This window comes from Pempheris klunzingeri, chromosome 7 (assembly GCF_042242105.1).
Source record: "Pempheris klunzingeri isolate RE-2024b chromosome 7, fPemKlu1.hap1, whole genome shotgun sequence".
NCBI classification, from domain to species: Eukaryota; Metazoa; Chordata; class Actinopteri; order Acropomatiformes; family Pempheridae; genus Pempheris; species Pempheris klunzingeri.
Genome location: NC_092018.1, coordinates 25,567,058 through 25,589,480, shown reverse-complemented (window position 1 = coordinate 25,589,480; position 22,423 = coordinate 25,567,058). Strand labels below are relative to the sequence as shown.

The window sequence follows — 22,423 nt, the reverse complement described above, 5'->3', positions numbered from 1 at the left end:
GAGCTTTAATGCCCAAATTTATGTCATGAATCTCTTAGGTTGTTCAGATTGGCCAATAGTAAACTTGCGCACACGTGACTGGTTCTTGCAGTTTTCCAGAACATATTAAATGATGGCATATGACGCAAAAACCTGCTGTATCCAAATTATTTGTAATTTAGGGATGAATTCACCGCCGTATGAGGGCTTGTCAACTATGTCTAGGACAAAAAAGCCAATCATTTCAAAGTTTCAGATCGCCACTCCACTTAGGTCGAGAGAAACAAGTGTTCTGAATGTAAATTTTTTTGTGAACTTAACCTTTATCCGAGAGCACAAACTACTTCACTGAGAAGATTGTATTGTCATCGTTGTGCTCTGAGGTGACAACAGATTTAATTCTGGTCTCTGAATGTTTATGAATGTGGAACTTGCAAAAATGCACCTAAAAAACTTAAAACATGCTTCTTGTGCTTTTAGCATTCTGTGCTTTATTACAAATTAACTTTCATGGTGAATTCTCTTTCTGTATGTCTAGACCTCATTTGCTTTCAACTAATCAATAAAACATCACTCCTACTTTACTGCCAATGTGTCCGTGCTTTTTGGAGAAATCTCAATTCATTTGAGGAAAGAAACAAGAGGAGAAATGGAAGCTATCATTTTATTTACTACTGCTGGACCGTACCACACTTCAGCGTACCATCATGACAAAGCTGAGAGCACGATTCGCATTTACAACAGCTATACAAATACAACTTCTTTTGGTTTAAAAATCAGTCATTTGCGGAAAAAATCCTCCGTTACATTCAGGAGTTGCTGTGCAGCTGTTAATCACCTCTGCTGGCATTCTATGGCATGGAAGTAATCACAACCACAGGCTCTCTCTCTCATGATGTGATGGTGGTTCAAATACAAAATAACAACAACAGTAATTTTCAAGACACTTAAGGAGAAAACTGAGCTTTGACCCTGCGACCAGCTGACCGGGCTTCTCACCACGACCCAGAAACCTGCGGAGTGTTGGGCCGTCAGGTCCGTGTTAGTTTGTCCGGGGGCATGAAACCTGTGTCTCCCAGAGTTCTGAGGGCCACCCTGCCACTAGGGCGGATGGTGAGCCACGTGATGCTGCCGTTGTTCAGTCCCATACGTAACCAGCCCTCTGGGGGAAACTGCAGAGCCCTGGCAGAAGAACAGAGAGATATGAGCAGCTTAGTCCTGGAGCAAATGCATCTTCACAGGGCATGTATTTAACAAATGATCTGATTTGTGTGCATGTGTGATATTGTCCAGTAAGTAGCCACTGGGAGGATATTAATCCCTTGTTATAACTAACTACATATAGTAAATGTCCCTTGTAACCAGACGCACAGGACAAGCAGTCACCAGGAAATGCACATGTGTGTATTTGGCAGCAAGAATAGTTGCATTAAACAGGGATTTTCTTTAAAAGATTCCATTCAGAGCACAATGACACAAGTGAAGCACATATTCAGTCAAATACAAAAATATGAAAAACAATTGCAGCATAGTTTAAACACAATGGTTGGCAAAGCAAGAAGGCCAGACTCTGGCCTGAGCTGAGTGCGCCACCACCGACTCCGCCGGCAACACAAACCTGCACACAAAATAACGGATGACATTCGCATGACACACGATGATCTCGTAGCTGTCCTCCTTCTGCTTGGGGTCAGCCCGGTGGATGTAGCGGCGGAAGGCTGCCTCAATGCGAGCTCCATCTTCGTGATACTGCTGGAGGACGGTAGAGAGGTTGAAAGCCACCTTTGTCACGTGAGAGGATTCTGTTTGAACCCCTCAGTCAGTACAGAGTCAATACATGGTGCCGCAGTGCATTGTAGGGAATGTATGAAGAGTTTCATTCCAAAATAAGGCCAACTATGTGGACAAAGCAACTTCTACTAAAGGCTAATTCAGCACTGAATCACTGAGGTCGCAAACCTGCTGCTGCACTGCTCTCGGTCTCATTTTGTTGGTATTAATGATCTAATTATGTTAGCTGTTGAGGTTTTTCAAAGGTGTGAAGAAAACCAAAACTGCCTGCATGGCTAGAAATCACTGGGGGAGGTTTTTGCAGTTTGTTAACCAAACTCCTCAACAATCAAATATTACTTACCAACTGAATGGCAAAATGTCTATTTAAATGCGTCAACTGTAATAAACTATAACCTATAATAAATAGGATGATAAAAAGATTGATCCTAAGCTGTCGTACTGTTGGCATTTTGATAATCAACTCTTCCTTTGAGCCATTCCTGCAACACTGCACTGATGTATTGGCTGATCTTTGCAGCTGTAAGCCTTAACAAGCACTTGACAGAACACCTGCACAGACATGTGGCCAGCAGAAAGTTATCAAAACAAGGATACGTAAATACAGAAAATCAGGCCTGCAGCCCACTCTGCAGGGAGCGTGGGTGTAGCGTGTCTCACCACAGCGTCGGGCTTCCAGTGAGTGACGGGTGGAACCGGCTCGATAGGTGCACCCTCTCTCAGCAGGTCGCAGCTCAACAGCTCCACTCCTGGACCCGTAATACAATCGGGGCGAGGAAAAAATGTCAGTATACATTTGTGATTTGTTCAGTATTTCTGCACCAGCTGTGACGGGTACTGTACGCAATCTCAGCTGCTAAACAGGAAACGATAAGAGGTTACAACAGATATGAACAGGACAGTATAACGTATCAACCAGCAACTTAAAGTGTAGATCAAACATGGATTTTAAATTGAAAATGTACTGCACTAGGGTAAATCCTGATATATTAAGGGTGCAAACACAGGTACTTTTAACAACCACACGTATATAAATATGTATGATGACTGTGGATATACAATATACCACTAACATCTAAAGTATGCACTGGAGTTCAAAAGCAGCATTACACCAATACCTTGAACCTTAGTTCTAGTGGTTTACTGACAGTGTTGTTCATAGAAAATGTATCCTATGAAATCCTATGAAGTGAAATAGTGCTTTGACAGACACCCCAGTGTGCATCTATCCACTACCTGAAAGGTGTTTGCTGATGATCTGTGCCGTCTCTGTGGCCCTGGCCATGCTGGAGTGGATCAGAAAATCGTACTTCAGTCCCAGAGCTGCCAACCGCTTGCCCGTAAACTCTGCCTGCTCGCGACCTGAAAGAAGAGACACAATGGTTATTATAACACACAGACAGTCAGGGAAAATCTGAGTAGGACAACAGGCAATCAAACAAGTAGTTCCTCCAAAGTTTGGCACAGTACGTCCATGCTGTTATGCTATCAGAGACAGAACAGCACCTATTAAAGCTCGTTTCGAACAACTGTGCAAGTGATATAGCTGGAGATAAAGACCTAATGGAGTGAGGATCCTCTCCTTGTCGCTGTTCCCACTCAGGTTGTACTGGGAGTGTCTGATGAGGAGGATGTTGCGTGTAGCTTTTGGTTTGCCGTTGTCCTGCTCGGTGCTGGGGTCTTCAGTTGCATTTTCTTTCTTCTTCCCATTGGACAGCGTAGATGGGTCTCTCCTGAACACATTAAGACGAGGGGATCTTGAGATTAGAAGTGGCTTTGTCTCACATGGTTAAATTGAAGGATGGAACACCAGGTTGACACATTTAAGATAGTCAGCATGATAGTATGCAGAACGTTTTTAAGAACCTCTAAGCCAAACTCAATTTAAAAAAATAGCAATTTAAGGCTGCTCGACTTTAAACAATAGCTATTTAAGGCTGACTGACTTGTCAGTAACGTTGTTGCTCAGAGAACAGGGATCATGATATCTCACAAATTCAGGTGCTTCCCAAACACAAATTCAATTAGCAGAGTGTTCACATTTTGTCCCATATGTACCTTCACCAAAATCCACCTAAAGTTCAACCTGGTTGAAAGACCAGTTACTAAATTGACGTATGTTTGACAGTGATTTGGTGTGGCGTTCAATCTGTCCAAAACAGGAAGGAGGGAAATGGAGGAAATATCACAGTACTAGCTACATTCAGCTGACCAAACAGAGAAGAAACAACGCGTGTAAGGGCACGTACTTATCCCAGTTGAAGTCCCAGGAGTATCCACTCGGGGCTGGTGTGTGGCTGGCAGGTGTCCACGCCGGCTGCGCAGCTTGAAGGGTGGTGAACCCTGACCACCGACTAGCCACCTCTCCGCGCTGCTCGCCAAAGTATCCGCGGGAGTCGGCAGCGGCAGCCGCGAACACCAGGACGGCAGAGCCTCCGGCGAACCCACAAATAAGTTTTAAAGTTCTCCTGTACGACATCCTGCGAGCCGCCGGGGAAGCAAACTATTGCTAGCTAATTGGCCGAGCTTCACGCGCTCACGGTTAACAGGGTGTAAATGTTTCCTCCTCGCAAATGTATGGCTTTCTTTTGGTAAATGGCGGTTGGCTGTTAATTCCCCCTCCAATAAAAGAACCAACACACGTTTCTGTGGCACAGATATTACCGAGCAGTGGCTCTAAACTGGAGACTAAAAATACAGTCGGCATAGGAGATAGCAAGCTAATCTAGGCAGGATCCCATTATCCCACAACATTACGGTGGCTCGCTTGAGCCAAAACAGTTGGAACTGTAAATCGCATAAATCCTGAATTGTGCCACTTGAGGGCGCTCTGACCCCTAAATTCACGACCCTGGTTATTTTCTGCTCTGTAATCTCCACTCAACATGCGTTATTCCAGCGGGGCTAAATGTACGAGCTTCTGGGACATTATGAACAGTTTAAAGCCACACAAATCAACATGCAAAAGCAGTAAAACAAAACAAAAAAAAAAAAATTCAGCTCTTACAATATCTTCTGTCTGCTACTTCGTCTTCCTGTTGTCTGTTTAGGTGACCGACGATTGTGGATGGACTGAGTAAAATCATCTGAACAACTCTAGTTTCATTTAAATAAAGTATAGTATAACCACACCGAATCTAAGATTGGAGGCTGACACTTCTTAAAAGCTATTGTACCTGGCATGTCCACGTGCGTGTGCTTATAGGTGAGCAAAGCAACAATAAACTGCAAGATCCTAAATGAAGTTTGGTGCAGCTCTCCTCCAGCAAAGCAACGCTGCATGTAAAGTGCAGCTTCCTAAACATTAAACAGCTTTTCTCTGTGGGCTCTGACAGCCGTTTTCATGTCAAATTAATTTAATTTGCAGCAAGACTGCAGGAGACCGGAGCCTTTATATCCCTCTGCTTAAAAAGAACCGAGTGCAGACTATAACTAATGCTCTCCGACGTAATGCAGGATAATCAACGTTAAGGCTCCGATCATTTTCTGGTGGAGACACCCGGAGGTTTGCACACAGGCTCCACCTTTTCAAGCGGTTCAGTGACCTCACCAGTGGGCTGGATTGGAAGGGTGGGATTTCCAGGCTTTCACACAGCCCTGTGTATTCCTGCTCCTCTCTGCCTGGATCTATGCGGCTTCAACGATAGCAAAGACGGACCGGTTGTACCTTTAGAAGCCACAGCAAGGCCTGCTTACTGCACACTGGATCTTTTTTCTACATGCGACTCCAATCGGAATAAATAATTGAGGAATGTGGAAATTACAGAATGCCCAACAGCGCTGGAAAGAGATTTAAACCCACCAAATACATCCCAGTGTCCACTGCTGCCACACTCCTTGTGGGATCGACCACTTTATTCTTCGTTTTCACGTAAGTTTGCATCGAGTCTTCTTCTCATTCGTTGCACGCCGGGATTTTCACGCACTGTGTGCAGCCCAGATCTCACGGACAGGAGTGGGTTAGCAGCTCGAAGTTTGCACGGGTGGAATCAGTCACTTAGGCAGAAGAAGTGTTTTCTGTGAGTGGATCCACATGAACGGGGGATCTAGCAGCGATTTTTTTTTGCATAAAGCAGTTTTTCATTGCAGCCTCAGACAGAGCACTCAGCCATTATAAGTGCAAGGCAAACTTCCAATAAGCCATGCAAGTTTAACGGGGCTGTGATCGTGCAGGAGACCACAGCTTAGGCCGCAGACACTCACTTTCCAAAGGAAGAACTGCTGCAGCCAGTCGTTACAATAGAAATGGTTTCACTGGGCCAGCAGGCTGGTTTGTTTGATTCACACACACACTCATTCAGGATAGTTACAGTGTCACACAACCCATCAAGAAGAGTAATAATCAGTGCAGGCTTGTGCTCCTGTCCTGCACAAGTGTCCAGTTGCTTTCCACCATATCTCACCCAGTGTGTGTAGAGCAGGTCAGGCTTTCCTGTGGAGGGAAGGAGGATCATGGGTGACCTCTGACCAACAGGTCCTCACGGATCTTAATTCGGTTCATGTGAATTTCTGACAAGCAGGTGATGGTGGGTCATTCACACCAGCTGCATCACAAGGACCCGCATGTCATGTAGCACCCCCCCCCCCCATCTGATCTGATGAATGAGGAAGTTAGTGCTCTGAGTGTGATGAAGGAAGGGAGATAAGAGCAGATAGAGAGATGTGTCTGGTCTGAGCCCCCAGGTGAATGGATTAGCAGTGACATCAATGCCAATGCTCAGGCTCACATCCCTGCTTGAGCCCTGGGGGGGGGGGTGAAAAAATCATTTTGGGAATCTCTGACGTGGACCTGAGCTGGGGACCGTATGGATAGATCATCTGACCATCCTTTAGACTTTGTCTGCCAGAACATAAAATTGCTGAATGATTTCTCGCCCCTCCCAGGCCCCCAGTCTCTCAAAGGCCTTGTGTCACTGTGGCTCATGACGACATATTGGATCTGTCACTATATTTGCATACTAAGATATTTGTGTCAGTTTCAACACATTTTTACCCAACATGTCTCCTAATAGGAGCTGCTGTGTGTTGCTTGCACCTGTGTTGGATGCAATAGTGTGACACAATATGTGTTCCTCACTTTTCTGAACATGATTTGTCTCCTGTGGACAAATGCAGGAAAATATAGAACGTGGTTTAGCTGCACTCTGAGAGGTTTTCGCACTCTCAGTCTCAGGTCAGTGAGTGAGACTGAAGGAAACACGGTGTTTGTGTCTGTAGGTTAGATTGTAGCTTTAAAAATCCCAGCACTCCTCTGTGTTCGGTCTAGGGGTTTGCATAATGGCCTGATTTACAACTCTTGATGTAAAATGAATGTGTTGTGATTTATCTGCAGGGATCTGCACGTCAGCCATATTGTATCGCAAATAGTAGAAATCAGAATTTTTTTCTACCGAGAGGTTCTTGGTTTTTCTTGGTTCACTTCAATCCACACATGAAGGTGCATCCCCTCAGCAGATGGTTCGAGGGTGAGGATTAAGACTTTACTCTGTTGCTCTTTCATTTCACAGTAAAAGGTCCAGAGGATTGAGTCGGGCATAATGGAGTCCCCTGGGGAGCCGTGCATGTCCAAACTAGGCCATGCCTCCTCATTCTGAAACACACACAGAGTCCATTATGTTGAACCCAGTCCGGCCTCGTCTTTGGCTGCAATGCAAAGTTACGCATTTACAGTGCAAACCACAGACCAGCGGTACGCCTCTGTTTAAAAGGTATTATGTGTTACAAACTTTATCTGGCAGCTACAGACTAAGACATGCAGGGGTTAAAGCTGGACTAAACTAGTCCCTCATGCACACTCATATGCAGCAGATTGCTAGGGACATAAATCTTTTTTTATTCCTAGGACGCTGTGTGTTAAAGGTCTCACTGTTGCCAGCAGGCCACTTGGTATCATATGGGCAATGGAGGAGGAGACCTGGGGCCATCACTGGCCACACACACACACACACACACACACACACTGTCCATGGTGTGTTACTGTGTTTGGCTTACTGACACCTTACAGTTTGTGTTTCCCACAGAGTTTGAATTAGAACACATTAGCACAGAAATATTTATATCTCCACAGCATGAGCACGACTCATCACAAAAAATACTGATGATAAATTAAGCTTTTAGTCACGGTTTAGCCATCATAATATTATCCCAGCCTTATCTGGCTCCATAACGAGATTGTATTATACAGTAGCTTAGACTTCTCGCTATGTCTAAATGTGTCCCAGCTCTGCGTGGCTGCATTGAAGAAGCTTTCTTTAACCTTTCCGTAATTCCTCGGAGTGGCTTCATCACTGCCCTTGACCGCACGCCAAACGAATAACCTGTTCAGGAAACCAAACTGCCAGGCTGGCCATTATCATTTATTGCTAAGCCTAAAAGTCCATACTCTTGAGTAGGTATGGATGGATGTGTGGCAACTATCAATTGATCATCTGGGCGAGACCAGTGTTCAGCAGTTCTTGCTGTGTGGAGGTGAATTATGAGAGAGGTAGTCAGCGGTGGCAGCTGGAGCCAGCATATCACCAGGCTGAGGGCAGAGCTGCACATGAGAATGGGCCTGACGGGATCTAATCTACCGCTTCCACATCTGTTTCCTCCTTTTCACTGTATAGCCACTTAGTCAGACTTCATTCAGATCCTACCCAATGCATTGTCTTGCATTTGTGCTCCACTCTCTTGTGGAGATTTTTAAAGGTATTTCCGAGAGTGCGGAGTTGTTGAAATATGGCAGAGAGGGCAATGACATTAAAAAAACAAGGTGCTCCTATATTTAACCATTTTCGGTTCTATGTCTTGGTTTATATATGTGGCACTCCTAGATGGTTCAATGTAAAACCAGTTTACAGGTTTAATTATATAGAACCTCTGTTTTACTGAAAAATATTTGGGAAACTGGTGTTTGGAACAAAATGGTTACAGAGGCTACCTCATTTCCACAGAACAGGAACTTGGTCTTTCCTCACAACAAACGTGGCTGTATAGAGGAAGTGAAGCATTCCTCTTTTAATCTAAAAAATGATGATAAAAGGCACAGAGCACCGTTTATTAACTGAAAAGTTAGATTTTTAACCTCTGACTAATAACGACATAGCTAGGTCTTCAGGAGGCTATCGTTTCATTAATTGTATGTTGTCAAGTAGCATTTGCACATACTTTTGAATACCTTCAAAAAAAGCTGAGTTGCAATCGCCCAGTTTTTGTGGGACCAGGTGATGTGATACTGCCACGAACTGAAAAACTAGCCCTGCATACCACACGCTGCTTGGATACCCACCTAATTTACTTAACATCATTTTTCATTTTTCAGTTAATGGTTAACAAGTTAACAAGTTAGTTAGAAGTTGAACTAATTAGCGAGGTGATAGAGTGGAAACCCTGGGTTAGCCTACCACAGACCAAGACGGACTATGGATCTATGGATCAGCGGTATGTCTGGAGGAGGAGGAAGAATGAGAACACCCTGCCTACAGTGAAGCATGGTGGTGGCTCAGTGATGCTCTGGAGCTGCTTTGCTTCTTCTGGCACTGGAAACCTGCAGTGTTTGGAGGGCAAGATGGATTCAATCAAGTGTCAGGAAATCCTTGCAGAAAACGTCAGGCCGTCTGTGATGAAGCTGAAGCTTTGGTGGCATTGGACCTTCCAACAGGACAATGATCCCAAGCATAGCTCAAAGTCCACCAAGGCTTGTCTTCAGAAAAAGTCCTGGAAGATACTAGAGTGGCCATCACAGTCGCCTGACTTGAATCCCATAGAAAATCTCTGGTGGGATTTTGAGTTTTGTTTGAGTTGTTCATTGAACACAGCTGAAAGTTTTTAATTTCTCCAATACACCTAATTTGCATTGGAGGTTGAATAAACTGTCTTCAGTATGGTCTCTGTGTCCACCTGTTCCCTCTTCACCCTGCTGCGTGTAACATCATGGTCTTCTGTGTCTTATTAACTGAGGGTCTAAAAGCATAATTGAATGTTAGTTCATTGATCCTAATCCGCGTCCGGCGTGTGATTATGCTGAGCGGCTGTTGTCTTTTTGTCAAGGGGTTCTGTAAACAAGCCTGCAACCACTAATGCGTCAATGCTCGGTATAAGTGTCCATTAGAGCCTGTGTGCCTTCCTCCTGTGTGGTGTTACACGCTTCGAAGTGCTCCGTGTTTGACTGTAGTTAAATGAATTGTTGGTTTAACCCGTCCTGTTTACACTCACTGTGGGAGCCAGACCATGTTGGCTGGCTGTTTTAAATATTGCTCACATGGCACTTGGACAGATTTGTGTTTAGTTTGCTTATTTAAATGTGCGATTGAGGATATATTTCCAAGTTTGGGACACAGCAAGGGCAGAGCATTTCTCACAAGGAGGAAATTGCCTTTTGACATGTTATTAATGTGCCTTAGTAGCTCTTGAGCAAGCACCTCACATCAGAAACTGGAGAATCTCAGCCTCCCCGATGTGATACCTCCTCTGCAGCACGAACATGAAGACTTTTATGACATGCTCACACAACTTTAACCTCCAAGTGAATCTTCAGGCAAGCTCATCTGTATTCGTCTTCAACATGTCCCCCTCATCTTGCCATCAGAAACATTCACTGAGTTATTATTATTCTATCCTCACACACTGTCACAGCTCTAGGCTTCAGCCTCTCAGCTGAGGTGGATAAGGACCTGTCCTGTGCTCATGTCGCACGCAGGATAAAGATTTGATTATCTTGACGGAGCCAAAATGAGCCGATAGACACACAAGCTCGCCAGGGCCAAAAATATTCCCGCGGCTTATTCGTAAAATCTATGTGGCGCAGTCTCCTGGTTTGATGAGATAGCCACTTTATTTTCTTCAGTGGGGATAAAACCAGTAGCAGGCCGGCACAGTGTGGCCAGCGTTGTCAGATTAGATAACGATGTAATTTCCTGTGTAGGTCCTCATCCATCAGCACCTTGCGAGTGAGGGCCTGGAGACTGACAGTTGCAGTACAGGGTTGTGTCACTACTGCTCCCAGAAGGTACTTCAGGTGACAGGCAATAGTGAATGGAGAAGGGTCTTGTTTCACTTTCAGCCAATACACAAGATAAGGACACAGTCATATTGACCCAAAGCTTTTTTTTTAACTGTAAAAACATCACAGATTGTGGACCAATCCACTAGTCATATAGCTTTCTAAATAAACATGGTTTAATCTGTTCCACGGCTTCATGGTGTGGCAGAGAATTAATTCACTGTTATGTATTTATACTTACAAATAGTCTGTCCCTGTGTTAAACCCCCACCCCTCTCCACCCCCTCCCATAATGCCCTGATTTCATCAATACAGAAGCGAAACTCCTTTGAAATGCTTTTTCTTTGATGCCATCATGTAGCTCCAATCTGAGATGCTTTCTATTGAAATCCACCAGCACTGTGTTGTTTCCTTTTATAATGCAGAACATTACTGCTCCAGGAACTATAGTTGTTATGCATAGAGCTGTAGATGCCACTGGTCCCGAGTGGTGGTCGGGGGGCCTCAGGATTCCTTGAGAGGATTGCAGGGAATCAGAGAGTTCAGTGTATTAGAATTCATTTGAACTTATCCCAGTCAGTGTACTGTAAGGAAAAAAGGTTTCATTCTTCTGCCTGTACAGAGTTACACACTTATGCTCCTTATACATATTTGTCCCTAAAACACTTGTTTAGATGATTGTCAGTGAATGTTTGAGCATCATTATGTGACGCTTCTGCATTAAGTAATAAGCTATTTTGGAGTCATTATGTAGTAAAGGTCACTGGGAGTGTGCTTGAGGTGGCTGTTCCACATGCAGTGACTTTGATCTCTGGTGCCATACGTCATGGTGAAAATGCAAATAGAGAAAATCTTGAATGGATTCTGTTGATGTCTCATTTCAGTAGCGGAGAGAGAAGTGATGGTGTTACTCCAGTGGTCTGAACTCCAGATGCAGAGTATTTTTAGCTGCTGACGGTTTGACAGTGATGTGGTCAAATGTGAGTTTCAGGAAAATGTCTTGATCTAATAATGATCTAACATAGTGTGTTTCTTAAGGGACGTCTGAATGGGAGCAAACTATTACTAAACTGTGAACACATACAAGATACACACACACACACACACACACACACACATAAAACCAGCCCTGTCTACCGTGCTAGGGAAGCCATATATCTGTCGAGCCTAGGTATGTTCAGCTGTTGTGTTTCCTCAGAGTAAAGCTGTTGAGCAGTGGTTCTCATCGGGAGGTCAGGAGTCCAACAGAGGTCATTTAAAGACTCCTAGGGGGTGTAGCAGAAAAATAAAGTGGCTAATTTCATTTCTCCATTATTGCTTCCTAATTAAAGAAGTAGTTCCCTGGTCACTTTAGCTCGTAGTCCTGCTCGGACCCAACCTGCAGTACAGCCAGTGGCCAGTATACAAAGGCAAACAGACAAGAAAAGTAACCCTGAACTGCAACCTTGTCTTCCCTCCATCAAGTTTCCAGTAGGCCTGAGCAGCAGGCCGCTGGCAGAGCTTTCATACCGCCGGAGCAGTCCGCCTCATCTGTATTGGTGAGTAAAAGAGGCCGAGTGAATAAAAGGCCAGGTCTACTAATCTCATTCCATCCCAGTCCTCCTGTCACTGCATGACAACTAGGTTAAGATAAAGCCGACAGATCCTCTTCGCTGGCTACTGTGTGTCCGTGAGCAGGGTGACTGCCTACTGTACACACCACGCAAACACAAGCCGATGCCAACTTGAAATGACATGATGTTTCAGGTTAAGGCAAAACCAAAAGACATACCACTCTACAAGATGAACACAGTTACTACTTTTTAAACTGTTTGCTCCTCCGTGTTAATGGTCGTGTTTGATGGGTATAATATAATAAGCTTGTTAAACTGTACTAAGGAGCAACACTTTCCTCTGTCTTTGTACCCTTTTGCAAATACATAATGAGAATCCCAAAATACAGCACTGCTACAGAGCTGCTGCTGAAACAATTCTTCACACTATAAAACATGTTTCCTACTTTGTGCAATTTAATGGTTGTAACTGAGTGCTAATTTCCAGTGAAAGTTATTTACATCACACCATATGTGTTTAGCAGGGTGAGATCTTTGCAGATTAGCAGGATTTAACATAAATGAGCAAATGCACACACATCTGCAACAGCAGGTATTGAAGAGTCCAAATGGAACATCATGTCCTTAGCATGATTTCCAAGCAGATGACGAGCTTCAATAGAAATTAGTGCTTTCTAAATTTAGCCCGTCCTCTTTCTGCCAAGCTCTGAACTTGTGTTTTTTTCCTTTTGTAACTTGTTCACTGTTGTGTTCAATATATGCGAGTCAGAAAATTTTGATATGCCTTTACGAATAGGGAGGAAATTTTCTAAAACTTGTCCGAATGTGTCAGCTCTACTCTGGATCAATAGAGTTCATTTTGTTTCCCGCTGCAGCTCGTGACTGTGCTCCTTTCTGCATGTCTATTTAAAGACCTTTGGGTTTCTCTGAAGCAGTGATTTCTGGAGCTCTGGTGCTTGCCAAAAAATGGTGCCTTGTGATGCCGTAGTTGAGCTAAATGGATTCCATGTGGATTCAGTGCACAGCAGTGTGTGGGCGAAAAGTGCGGGAAAGTGCAGCGAGGTGCTCTCAGACTTTGCTGCACTCCATCACCCTCCCACTACCGAATAAGCCGAGGCCGCCTGGAAAGTCTCCTCTCAGGGAGCATGTGGGATTAATTTAGACCTCCAGCCTCTCCCTCCATGGGTGTCTCCACCCTGTTTCCCCTAATGTTGTTTTGCCAGAGGGAGACCATGACTGGTAATAAGTAGAAACAGAGCTCTATGTCTTAACACCCTCGGCTGGAGTGGCTCTCTGAGAGTCTGTAGGAAGCCGAGGCTCCCAGTGTTGACAAGAGAAGCAGTGTCCATCTCTGGGACACCGGGGAGGACAGGCTGATAGGCTCTGTGATTAGAAGGGCAGGTCTTCCGCATCTTAGCCACTTTTTTGAAGTAAGCGGTTTTACAAGTCTGTGATGATAATGAGTGGGCACAGTAAACAAAGCCACTGCCCCTTCATCTGTGTGGCCGAGTTAAAACATAGAACTACCACAGAACCATGCAGATGCAACATTTCTGATTTAAAGCTACTATGGGTAGAATTTTTATGTGATTCATAGCATCTGTGAATTCATTCTAAGGGTATGTGTTTTGGTCACAAAATGTGAACTTTGAATACATTTGTGGGACATTTCTGGTGTAGTCTTTGTGGTGTATATTGATGTCCTCTTGATACTACCACTGGGGGTGCCAAATTCCAAAATGTTTCTATTCATAATGCCTTTAAAGAAGCTATAACGATAATTTATAATAGCAATGTATCAAATAACATTTGAAAGCGATGTGCATGGGGTCGCTTGTAGTAATGAACCTACAGAGAATTATCACCTGAATGTTGCTCCTGTCGTTGTCCAGCTAAACAAACCTACTGCTCAAACTTACTGAAGACCAAAACAGAGTTAAAACAAGAAGTGAAATGGATGCTGTTGCTCCATCTCTGTCCTGCTGGATGTGTAGATAATCAACCGTTTGCTAACAAGTGTGCCATAATGTCAATAGTGCATATTTTATTCTACTTAAACCTGCTTTCAATGTGATAATTTCTTGGAAAACAGAATAATATTATAATAGATTTGAAAACATATGACTCCAAGCTACCATTGCTCAGATATATCCATCAGTGCTCGTGTGAGGTGACATTCTATAAATACAAGTGGTCGCTCTTTTCTTTGAAGCCATGGATCCAGGGGACTGTAGCCAGGCTTGCCTCTGTTAGGCTTTTGCCCAGTCCCTTTGTAGTTCACTGCAGAGGCGACCTTATCCTGTCATGTCTGTCTCATGCTATTATTTCACACCTCTCTGGAAAGTTTATGAATAGGCATCCATTTTATATACATACATGTAGGGCTTGGCCTGCCAAATGCCATGTACTTATAGATAGAAATGTCCATTTTTGTTCATAAACATAGAGGCTAATAAATGCGGGCCGTCCCACCAGCCCCTATGATAAGCTATTTTGACTATTTTGTAGTCATTTTGCTGCGACATGGAGGGAATTCCTTCAGTGGCTTTATCTTCTTAAAAAATGGTCACCTCTCAAAAGCACAAAAGCTGTTTTATATATTTCGAGGTTGTGAGTGTCCTGCAGGTAGCTGCTGTTTGCCTTCTGCCTCACCTTTTTATCTTTCACCCAGTCTCCATCATCCACTCTCATATCTGAAATTGTAATCGAACTCCTCTGGCACATGTGAAAATGAAAGTAGAGAAAGTAAATCTCGGTGAAGCTTCACCATGAACCAGTTTTTAGGTTAGACACTGTGCTCCAACCAGTTACTGTGTTATCTTTTTTCTTTTTTTTTAAAGTGTCTATTTAAAGGAAAGGCATCATGCTTGACAGTGAGGATATTTTAAAATGGGGTTAAATTCACAATGGACACATGTATTCAGCCCTCAGGCCTTCACCATTCTCTGTAGACTCCAGGTCCATCTAGTGCAGAGTGTCTGAGTGTCTCATGGAAAGAAATCTCTGCCACACTTTGAATCTTTAAGCTTGTTTTGAAAGGTCAGAGTGTGGATTTAGTTTGGACTTGTGTTTGAGGTTCCAGGTAATTCAGTTTTAACTGACACTTTGAACTGACTTCAATTTTAGTCCCAAAGATTGTTTTATTTAGTTATTGTTTTTTTCAAACCAGTAAAAAGGAACCAGCTTATTCAGCTGTCAGTTTTATGACACAGTGTGGACAGCCAATAAAGAGTAGTGAATTAATACTCGTGATGGTGGGGAAGGAAGTTGTTGACCACATCTGTGACCGATGCAGAACCATCTGTCGGGGAGCAGCCAGCCAGCTCTGAGCTGTAGATTGCCTCTGCTGCACTGTTTTCTTTGGCTCAGCAGTGTACAAAATTCTGCAGAAAGGCCTGTAATTTTTGTGTGTGTCATCCATGTCCAGCTGATAAAGCCATAGTTGCTCTATCTTCAGGAAAACAAGGACAGGAAGTTCCACTTTGGATCCATAAGCAGAGGATTCTTCACTCCTCACTCGTACCTCTTTGGAGGATCAGTCATCAGTGTGATGCACATACAGAAACCACAGTTACTCACATAACCGAAACCATGACAGTTGCTCCCCTCGAAAACATGTTGTGTGCATAGCACCTTTTCACATTTCAAGGGTCAGTCAAGCATTATCATTGGGTGCTCTGGATATTTTCGTTCACCAGCGTGCCACGTGGTCCTTCAGCTCTCAGGATGCTCTGGCTTATTGACCCCCTCCACCTTACCGAGGCCCAGCAGGTCTGCTAAGCTTTAAATTTTCCCATAAGGCAAAGCAGTGTGCATGAGCCTGCATTTAAAGAGTCAGAACAAAATGGATTAAAAGCGCTTCAACGTCATCTAACTAGCCAGATAACTAGCTTACTACTTTGAGCAGTAACCTGACCAAGAATCACTCTCAAGGCCAAGGAGCACATCATTAACTAGGCTCACATTTAGTCTGTGGGGTTCTGGTCATGACAGCCGAAACAATCTACGATGGCTGGCTAGAAATTAAAACTTTGAGTTGTAAATCTGCCACCATAATCATGTGCAAAGATTGGAAAGCTTGACAGGAGAAGCAGCTATAACTAAGCAGAGTGGGGCTTAGTGAGTGGTCTGTTGGGTTGTCGGGATGTTTTTGTAAGGCAGTGTGCCATGTGGTTGTGCAGCCTTAAGTGCTTTAAGACTTACTTGAAGTCCCAAGGAAGGAGCTTCATCCTGCTTTATCTCTTCCAGGGGGAGGAATGTTTTCTGTTTGTTTTGCCTCTTGTCGTGGGGGACTTAGCTGGAATAGTCCATCTCGAGAGATGGAACCCAGAGCCAGGCTTTTTTTGTAAAACAGCTAAGATTTCACACACTGGCTGTACTGCACAGGAAAATTATGCTCTGACTTCAGTGCAAAATATCTTCAGACCTGAAGCCAAATGAGAGGTGCACTGAAACAGAGCCCTTGGTTTTACTGCTGTGCCTCTTTACTGCAAATCTGGATCTTAGTCTGAGTCTTAATCCGACGTGCACACGGCAGTGATCTAATTTAGTGACCTGGCTGTACCCACTTAGTCCAGCAGCCTAAAACCATTTGATCAGATCCGACATGTACAGCAGACTTGTTGCTCAAAGTCTGTTGCATAGCAGCCTGCCTCCACCACTACTGCCACTGTGAGCATTCTCAGCAGTGTGAATAATTGCTAAAGTCCTGATTAAACTGCTGTAGAACTATTAGCCACCCGGCCAAATCCAGCTGATCCCTCAAATGGTTTTAATAGTATTCCCGTTGTGTTGACATCAGGGCCACCCTGCTTATAAAGGCACCTTTTGCCCCTAAGCTTAAATTTCTAGCATATGTTTTGTGAAATTTGCTTAAATTGTTGCACCAATCAGATATTTACTCATCTTACTGTCTCACAGCCTCTCCCCTTCTCTCTCTCTCTGACAGAAAGTCTACTTCAGTGCCACTTTACCCACATAGGTTTGTTAATGTAGCAGTCATAATGTAGCTCTTGAGCATATTGGCTTTTAGCATCACTGAACGATGGGCCGGATAACCCGTGAATATCAATTGGTTTGTTTTATCGACCTTTATATGAGGCCATGTGTAGCTCTGTGCCCGCTGCCCCCCTTTATTCATTTTACATTCTGATCCTGCTCCTCCTCCTCCTCCTCCTCCGCCATGTGTTTTGCGAAGATGACGGCTAGTGTCGGTTCACATTTTTCTCCCAGCTATATCACCTATGTGGAAGTTTTAATCTGCCATGGTCTAAGTGAAGAGCAAGAGGATGCAGTTAGGTTGCCGTTACAGTGACAAGTGCTTCACAAACACCTGCGATGAGTATATTCATGTCATCATTGAGTGATGATTTGTGACATGGGGAAAAGTCTGAGATGAACATGTTTATGTGTTCTCACTGTGGCAGGTTAAAGCTCCCCTGATATGTGTCTGTGGCTTTAACCTGCCTTGCATAATATACATTGCTCCGTGTTAATGAAATCAGAGCTTATCTGTGACGGGCTCCGGCGTTCCTCGTTCCTAAGCATATTTCCGCCTGCACTAATACGCTGGGTGCAAATTGAGAAGTTCCCCCTGAGAGTGTGTGCAGAATGTTATTAGTGAGTCTGAGGTCTTCCCTGGAGACCTCTGCCACATTTTACTTTCACAACTAAGTTTTCCTCGTTGATTTGAGGAGAATCAGACGCACTTCTTGAAATACCCTGAAAGTTTTTTTGCAAACTGTTTTTAATTATTGTTTTACTCAGGCATTGCAGTATTACTCTTACACGTTATTACACACATTTCTTGCATGCATCTGTATTTCTGAGCATTTTCTTAAGTACAAAGTACATTGTATTTTTCCAGTGTGATGAAGCTAACTGTAATGTGTGTAATAAACAAACTATATTAATTGCATTAGTTTTGGTAATCAGGTCTCAGATGTCCTTGCTGCAGGAAATCCACACTGCGTTTGGTTGGACTTAAATTGACCTTGGTATCTTTAGGGATATTATAGGAGCCTGAGTGCAGGAACTGCAGGACAAATGACCCACCAGGGAGCAATAACTCCCATCAACAATGTTGTGACTGACTGGATTGAAGGCCCAAATGAATAGTTTCCCGAAACTGGAGGAGGAGGAGGAGGAGGAGGAGGAGGAAGAGGAGCAGCAGGAATCATAAAGAAACTGCTGAGCAGTGTGAAGCTACACCTGGCTCTGGGAAGCACCAACTAAATTGTTCAGCATAAGCAAAAGTAGCCATGGTTCAGCTGTCTCAACCAGTCAGCCAAGTACAGAGCCAAAGGATCCCGTACATAAGTGTCGCTGAAATGTAAATTTTCAGCCCAAACCCTCAGATAGAAACATCAGCTCTGGCCATGATGGGGAAGGAGTTGGTGTTGTTGTGTCTGCGGCCCGTGCCTCAGCACGGTGACAGCAGCGTGACGGCAGCTGCCCGTGCAGGCTGCTTTCATGTGGCATGGGGTGAGGTGCGATGGCAGCTGGAACAGGAAAGCACTGGTGCAGATATGCAGAGCTGAGGCCGAAGAACAGAAAAAAAAAAAAACCCAACGTGCCTCCTGCTTCTACTGAACATTCCCACCAAATGATATTTTTAGTCCATCACTAATAGAAATCAGAGCATCTGTCTCACAATTTCAGGAGCGTGTCATGATGTTAGTCATGTAGACTTTGAACCACTGTGTCTGTCGCCATTGTCTGTAAAATCTTAGTAATACATAATTTGTTATGGTAAGAAGCAGAAAATGAGTTTTCACGTGAGAGAAAAATACAGTCTATATAGTATACATATTTTAAAATGTAAAAACCATCATGAAAAATAGCTCGGTTTAAGCTCGGAGAAGGTACAGCAAACCAGACTGGGAAGCAGGCTGCTCGTCAAACACATCAGAAGTTCAATAAATGGATCTGGAAACATGAACATATGAAGATATCTTTTTTACCTACTGACTGATATGCTACATTTTGGTAGGATTTTTGATTTAGCTTAATTGTATGAATTATTTGTAAATGGTAACAGCTTTCATGTCATAAAAAAAATTATGCATTCAGAGCTCGCACATAATTAGATTTTTGGCAGGGAGGAGAAGCTCTGGAATGGCATTTCCACCTCATAACATCCATGCTCTGTAAAATTAAGGGACATGTGTATGCATATTTGTACTGTACCTTAGCAGAACATCACATTAGAGTCACTTGGAACAGATGGATAGCTTCACAGAGACTAGAAATCATATATATATATATACTGTATCCCAGCAGTCATAGCAGATGTGGCTTTCAGTGACTGAACAAAATCCAGTTTTGAACCAAGTGATATCAGCACTGTATCTTCATCGTGGTAACAGTAGCTCAGCCTGCAGGCGACCGTGTGAATCAGGTGACAGGAGGGTGAAAGGCAGCAGGGAAGCAGGTCGGTGCTGCTAATAGACTCCTTGAGTCACACTCCGGGTCACGTCCTCGCATCAGCCCCCTAGCTTGGCACGACCTCGCACCTCGTATACACGCAGATTTACAAAGACAAAAAACACATGGTGCTGCGTAAAAGACTTTGATTGCTTTTGACATTAAAGGCCTAATCAGATTTTTTTTGTTTCACATAGCCTGCGAACTCTTAACTGCTTTTTTAGAACAACCATGATCAGCAAGGGCATTAAGTGTGGCTGGAGGAAAAGTGCTATATACTGTGACCCTGTGCACTTCTAAGTGTTTCATCAATGCAATCACTGCATAATCACTTCTCCGTAGCTCGCGGGGTCAATATTCAATGTGACTGAGCCTGTAGGTTCGCAGGAGCAGTCAGACATGTGATACTGTCTGCCTCTCTCACAGTTGTATTTTAAAGCAGTGTTTGCAGACATGTGGCTCTGCCCCGAGAGCGGCGTCGACTAGGAGGGAGGCTGCTGGTGCTGCCAACACATTTTTCAAGCCCTGTCGAAGTGATGGCTCGTGGTGCGCTTAATGAAGCACAGGCAGAATGAGCAGGGCTATTGATCTTCCCTCTCATGGGTTATGCATGAAGCAGGAGCTAATTATTTTCTTATATATATTGAGACTATACAATGGAGACAATCTGGGTTCACGACAGTAGCAGACACACTTACTGTAGTATACTACTACTATGTATGACTATAGTATAATATTCTGTGATTAAATGTAAAAGATGGTAGGTGGTTAACAAATAGAAAATATCAAAGCTGAACTAATCAATACATTTATATTTTAACAACAGGTCAAATAAATACCTGTAACATGAAAGGTGTGGCTCCTAGTGACGAGCCAATAGAGAAGCATCACCTATAATGTGTAGTTCTTTCAGCTCTATGGTGCATTTTTGGTTTTACGTGCCACAACTTTACTTTCTTTTGTTCTGATTTGGTTCATTCTAGTCACTCTCATCAGCTTTGTTTCCAGACTCTTCCAGCAGCTGTTTTTTAACATCAGTGTTTCAACATTCTGTAACTGACATTTAATTTGTTGGTAGAGTAATAAGGGGATGAGAGAGGTGCTTTTTGCATTCGTGTGTCACGTTCCCTATAGCCCAGAGGAACCATTTCACCCCTGTGCGTCAGGCAGCACCTCGCCAACGAGGCTCTCTGCCACAATCTCGTCAATCAGAACGCAGTTTTTGGTCACTTTGGGGAGCTCGTCACCTGTCAGACACTTTTACAGAGAATGACGTGTACTGAGCCGCTTCACGTGCCTGCAAGGGAGGAACAAAAGTAAAGTTTAAGTATGGCAGTGCAACAAGGATTTTTTTGTTTGATGCTGTAATTGCAGATGATGCATTTGCAAACCAGAATGGAGGTCTGAGTATATAACTAAGCGTGATTGCATGATTGCGTGATTTCTTGTCACACACTTCTGGAGAGACAGAGCTGCTGTTGTCCTTATCTGCCCCACGGACAGATCCTTAATGCATGATAAGTGTGTTTACTGCTCAGTCGTTAGCAGTGTGTGTTGGTGCTTTACATTCAGCATGTGTGTCAGAGCCCAGAGAGTCAGCGACAAGGGCTGCCATTCAAGCACTTCTCTGTGCTCATTTACAATCTGCTCTCCGCATTGCCAGGCTAAGTGGTGACTGAGTGAGGCCTATTTTTAACCCCCCCCCCCCGTAACTGGAGCACAGCGCTCTCTCATTGAAATGGGTAACAAGGCTAAAAGGCAGGTAACTGTCAATCACTGGACTGGTAGTTGTAGTTCATTTCTCATCTCCGTTTTGGTCCTCTTGTTCTTTTTTTCTACACAGACTAGTGGCTCAAAAATGTTTTTTTTAAATCTAAAACAACGGCGTGGCAGTTCTGAGATCTGTGCTGCACTATAAATGGTGCTTCTGGGAGCATTTAGGAGTTTAACTTGGCTGTTTGACTCAGGAATCTCAGTAGCTTTTTGGGCTGGCTTGGCTGGCTTCCTGCCAGCTGTTATCTTCAAACCGTATCCAGAGGACATTTTTATCACCCTCTTGTGTACAAACCCAAGGGCCTGACACGGCCCGGCCAGCTCACTGAGCAAACAGCTCTGATAAACTCTTTATCTTCCTCCACTTGAACAAGTCATCCAAATACATCATCAAGTATAGGAGAGTCCAAACATGAATAAATCTTCAGCTTCTTGATGGAGATGTTTACTTCTCGGCGATATCAAAAGCTGTTATATTCACAGGGTTCTTCTTTGCATAAGGTCTGAGCACCTGGCGATCATCAGTCGACTTGTAATGCCTGGCTCTGGCTGCGACCTGTCTCCACTGGGTATGAATGGAACAGATGGGCCTGGGGCTTAAGTGGGGAAGTGACTCTGCTGATGACACCTGTGCATCACAAGTGCGCTTCGTGCTCCTGGCGCTGCGTGAACCCAGATCCACACCCACACACACACGCTGATCTTGTAATGTAGGCTGAGGTCAGATCAGTCTCCGCCAGATGGGCATAATTAGCTGATGTGTCTATCGAAATGCAGATGTTTTGCTCCAAACAGAAGTCACAGGATTTAGGTGACATGTGTCATCCCTGCATATTCATCCTGTTGGTTTTGCATTTTCAGCAAGGACAGTCTTTCTGTTTGATATGCTCAGGCCTGTCCTAGCTCAATTCAACACATG

General features: G+C 43.9%; 2 protein-coding genes across 5 annotated transcripts in view; one reads left to right on the top strand and one right to left on the bottom strand.

Annotated features, from left to right (window-relative positions):
- Positions 1 to 629: 629 nt before the first annotated feature.
- On the bottom strand, positions 630 to 4,504 carry pgam5 (PGAM family member 5, serine/threonine protein phosphatase, mitochondrial). Of its 4 annotated transcripts, none has more exons than XM_070833377.1 (6): positions 4,020 to 4,504; positions 3,331 to 3,503; positions 3,007 to 3,132; positions 2,431 to 2,519; positions 1,598 to 1,731; positions 630 to 1,161 (listed from the first exon to the last, which is right to left on the bottom strand). In XM_070833377.1, the coding sequence occupies exons 1-6, from the start codon at positions 4,247 to 4,249 to the stop codon at positions 1,011 to 1,013; spliced, it is 903 nt and encodes a 300-aa protein (XP_070689478.1). In that variant the 5' UTR covers positions 4,250 to 4,504; the 3' UTR covers positions 630 to 1,010. The 4 variants fall into 4 exon arrangements, with proteins under 4 accessions (XP_070689478.1, XP_070689479.1, XP_070689476.1 ...); XM_070833378.1 differs by having other exon boundaries at positions 1,598 to 1,728; XM_070833375.1 differs by having other exon boundaries at positions 2,431 to 2,526; positions 3,008 to 3,132.
- A 923-nt stretch (positions 4,505 to 5,427) lies between these two features.
- The window catches only part of zdhhc8b (zinc finger DHHC-type palmitoyltransferase 8b), a 55,887-nt gene continuing 38,891 nt past the window's right edge, over positions 5,428 to 22,423 (top strand). The window contains exon 1 of the mRNA XM_070834450.1: positions 5,428 to 5,641. Within this exon, the coding sequence (XP_070690551.1) occupies positions 5,538 to 5,641 (104 nt within the window). The 5' untranslated portion in view covers positions 5,428 to 5,537. The remainder of the gene's footprint in view (positions 5,642 to 22,423) is intronic.

Bases quoted from the DNA above. Each gene is read 5' to 3' on its own strand.
- pgam5 (XM_070833375.1), bottom strand. From the start codon at position 4,249: ATGTCGTACAGGAGAACTTTAAAACTTATTTGTGGGTTCGCCGGAGGC. The intron at 2,527-3,007 runs GGTAGTGGATAG...GATTGTATTACG, and splicing joins TCATCAGCAAACACCTTTCA to GGTCCAGGAGTGGAGCTGTT. The intron at 1,162-1,597 runs GTTTGTGTTGCC...TTCTTCTGCCAG, and splicing joins ATCCGTTATTTTGTGTGCAG to GGCTCTGCAGTTTCCCCCAG.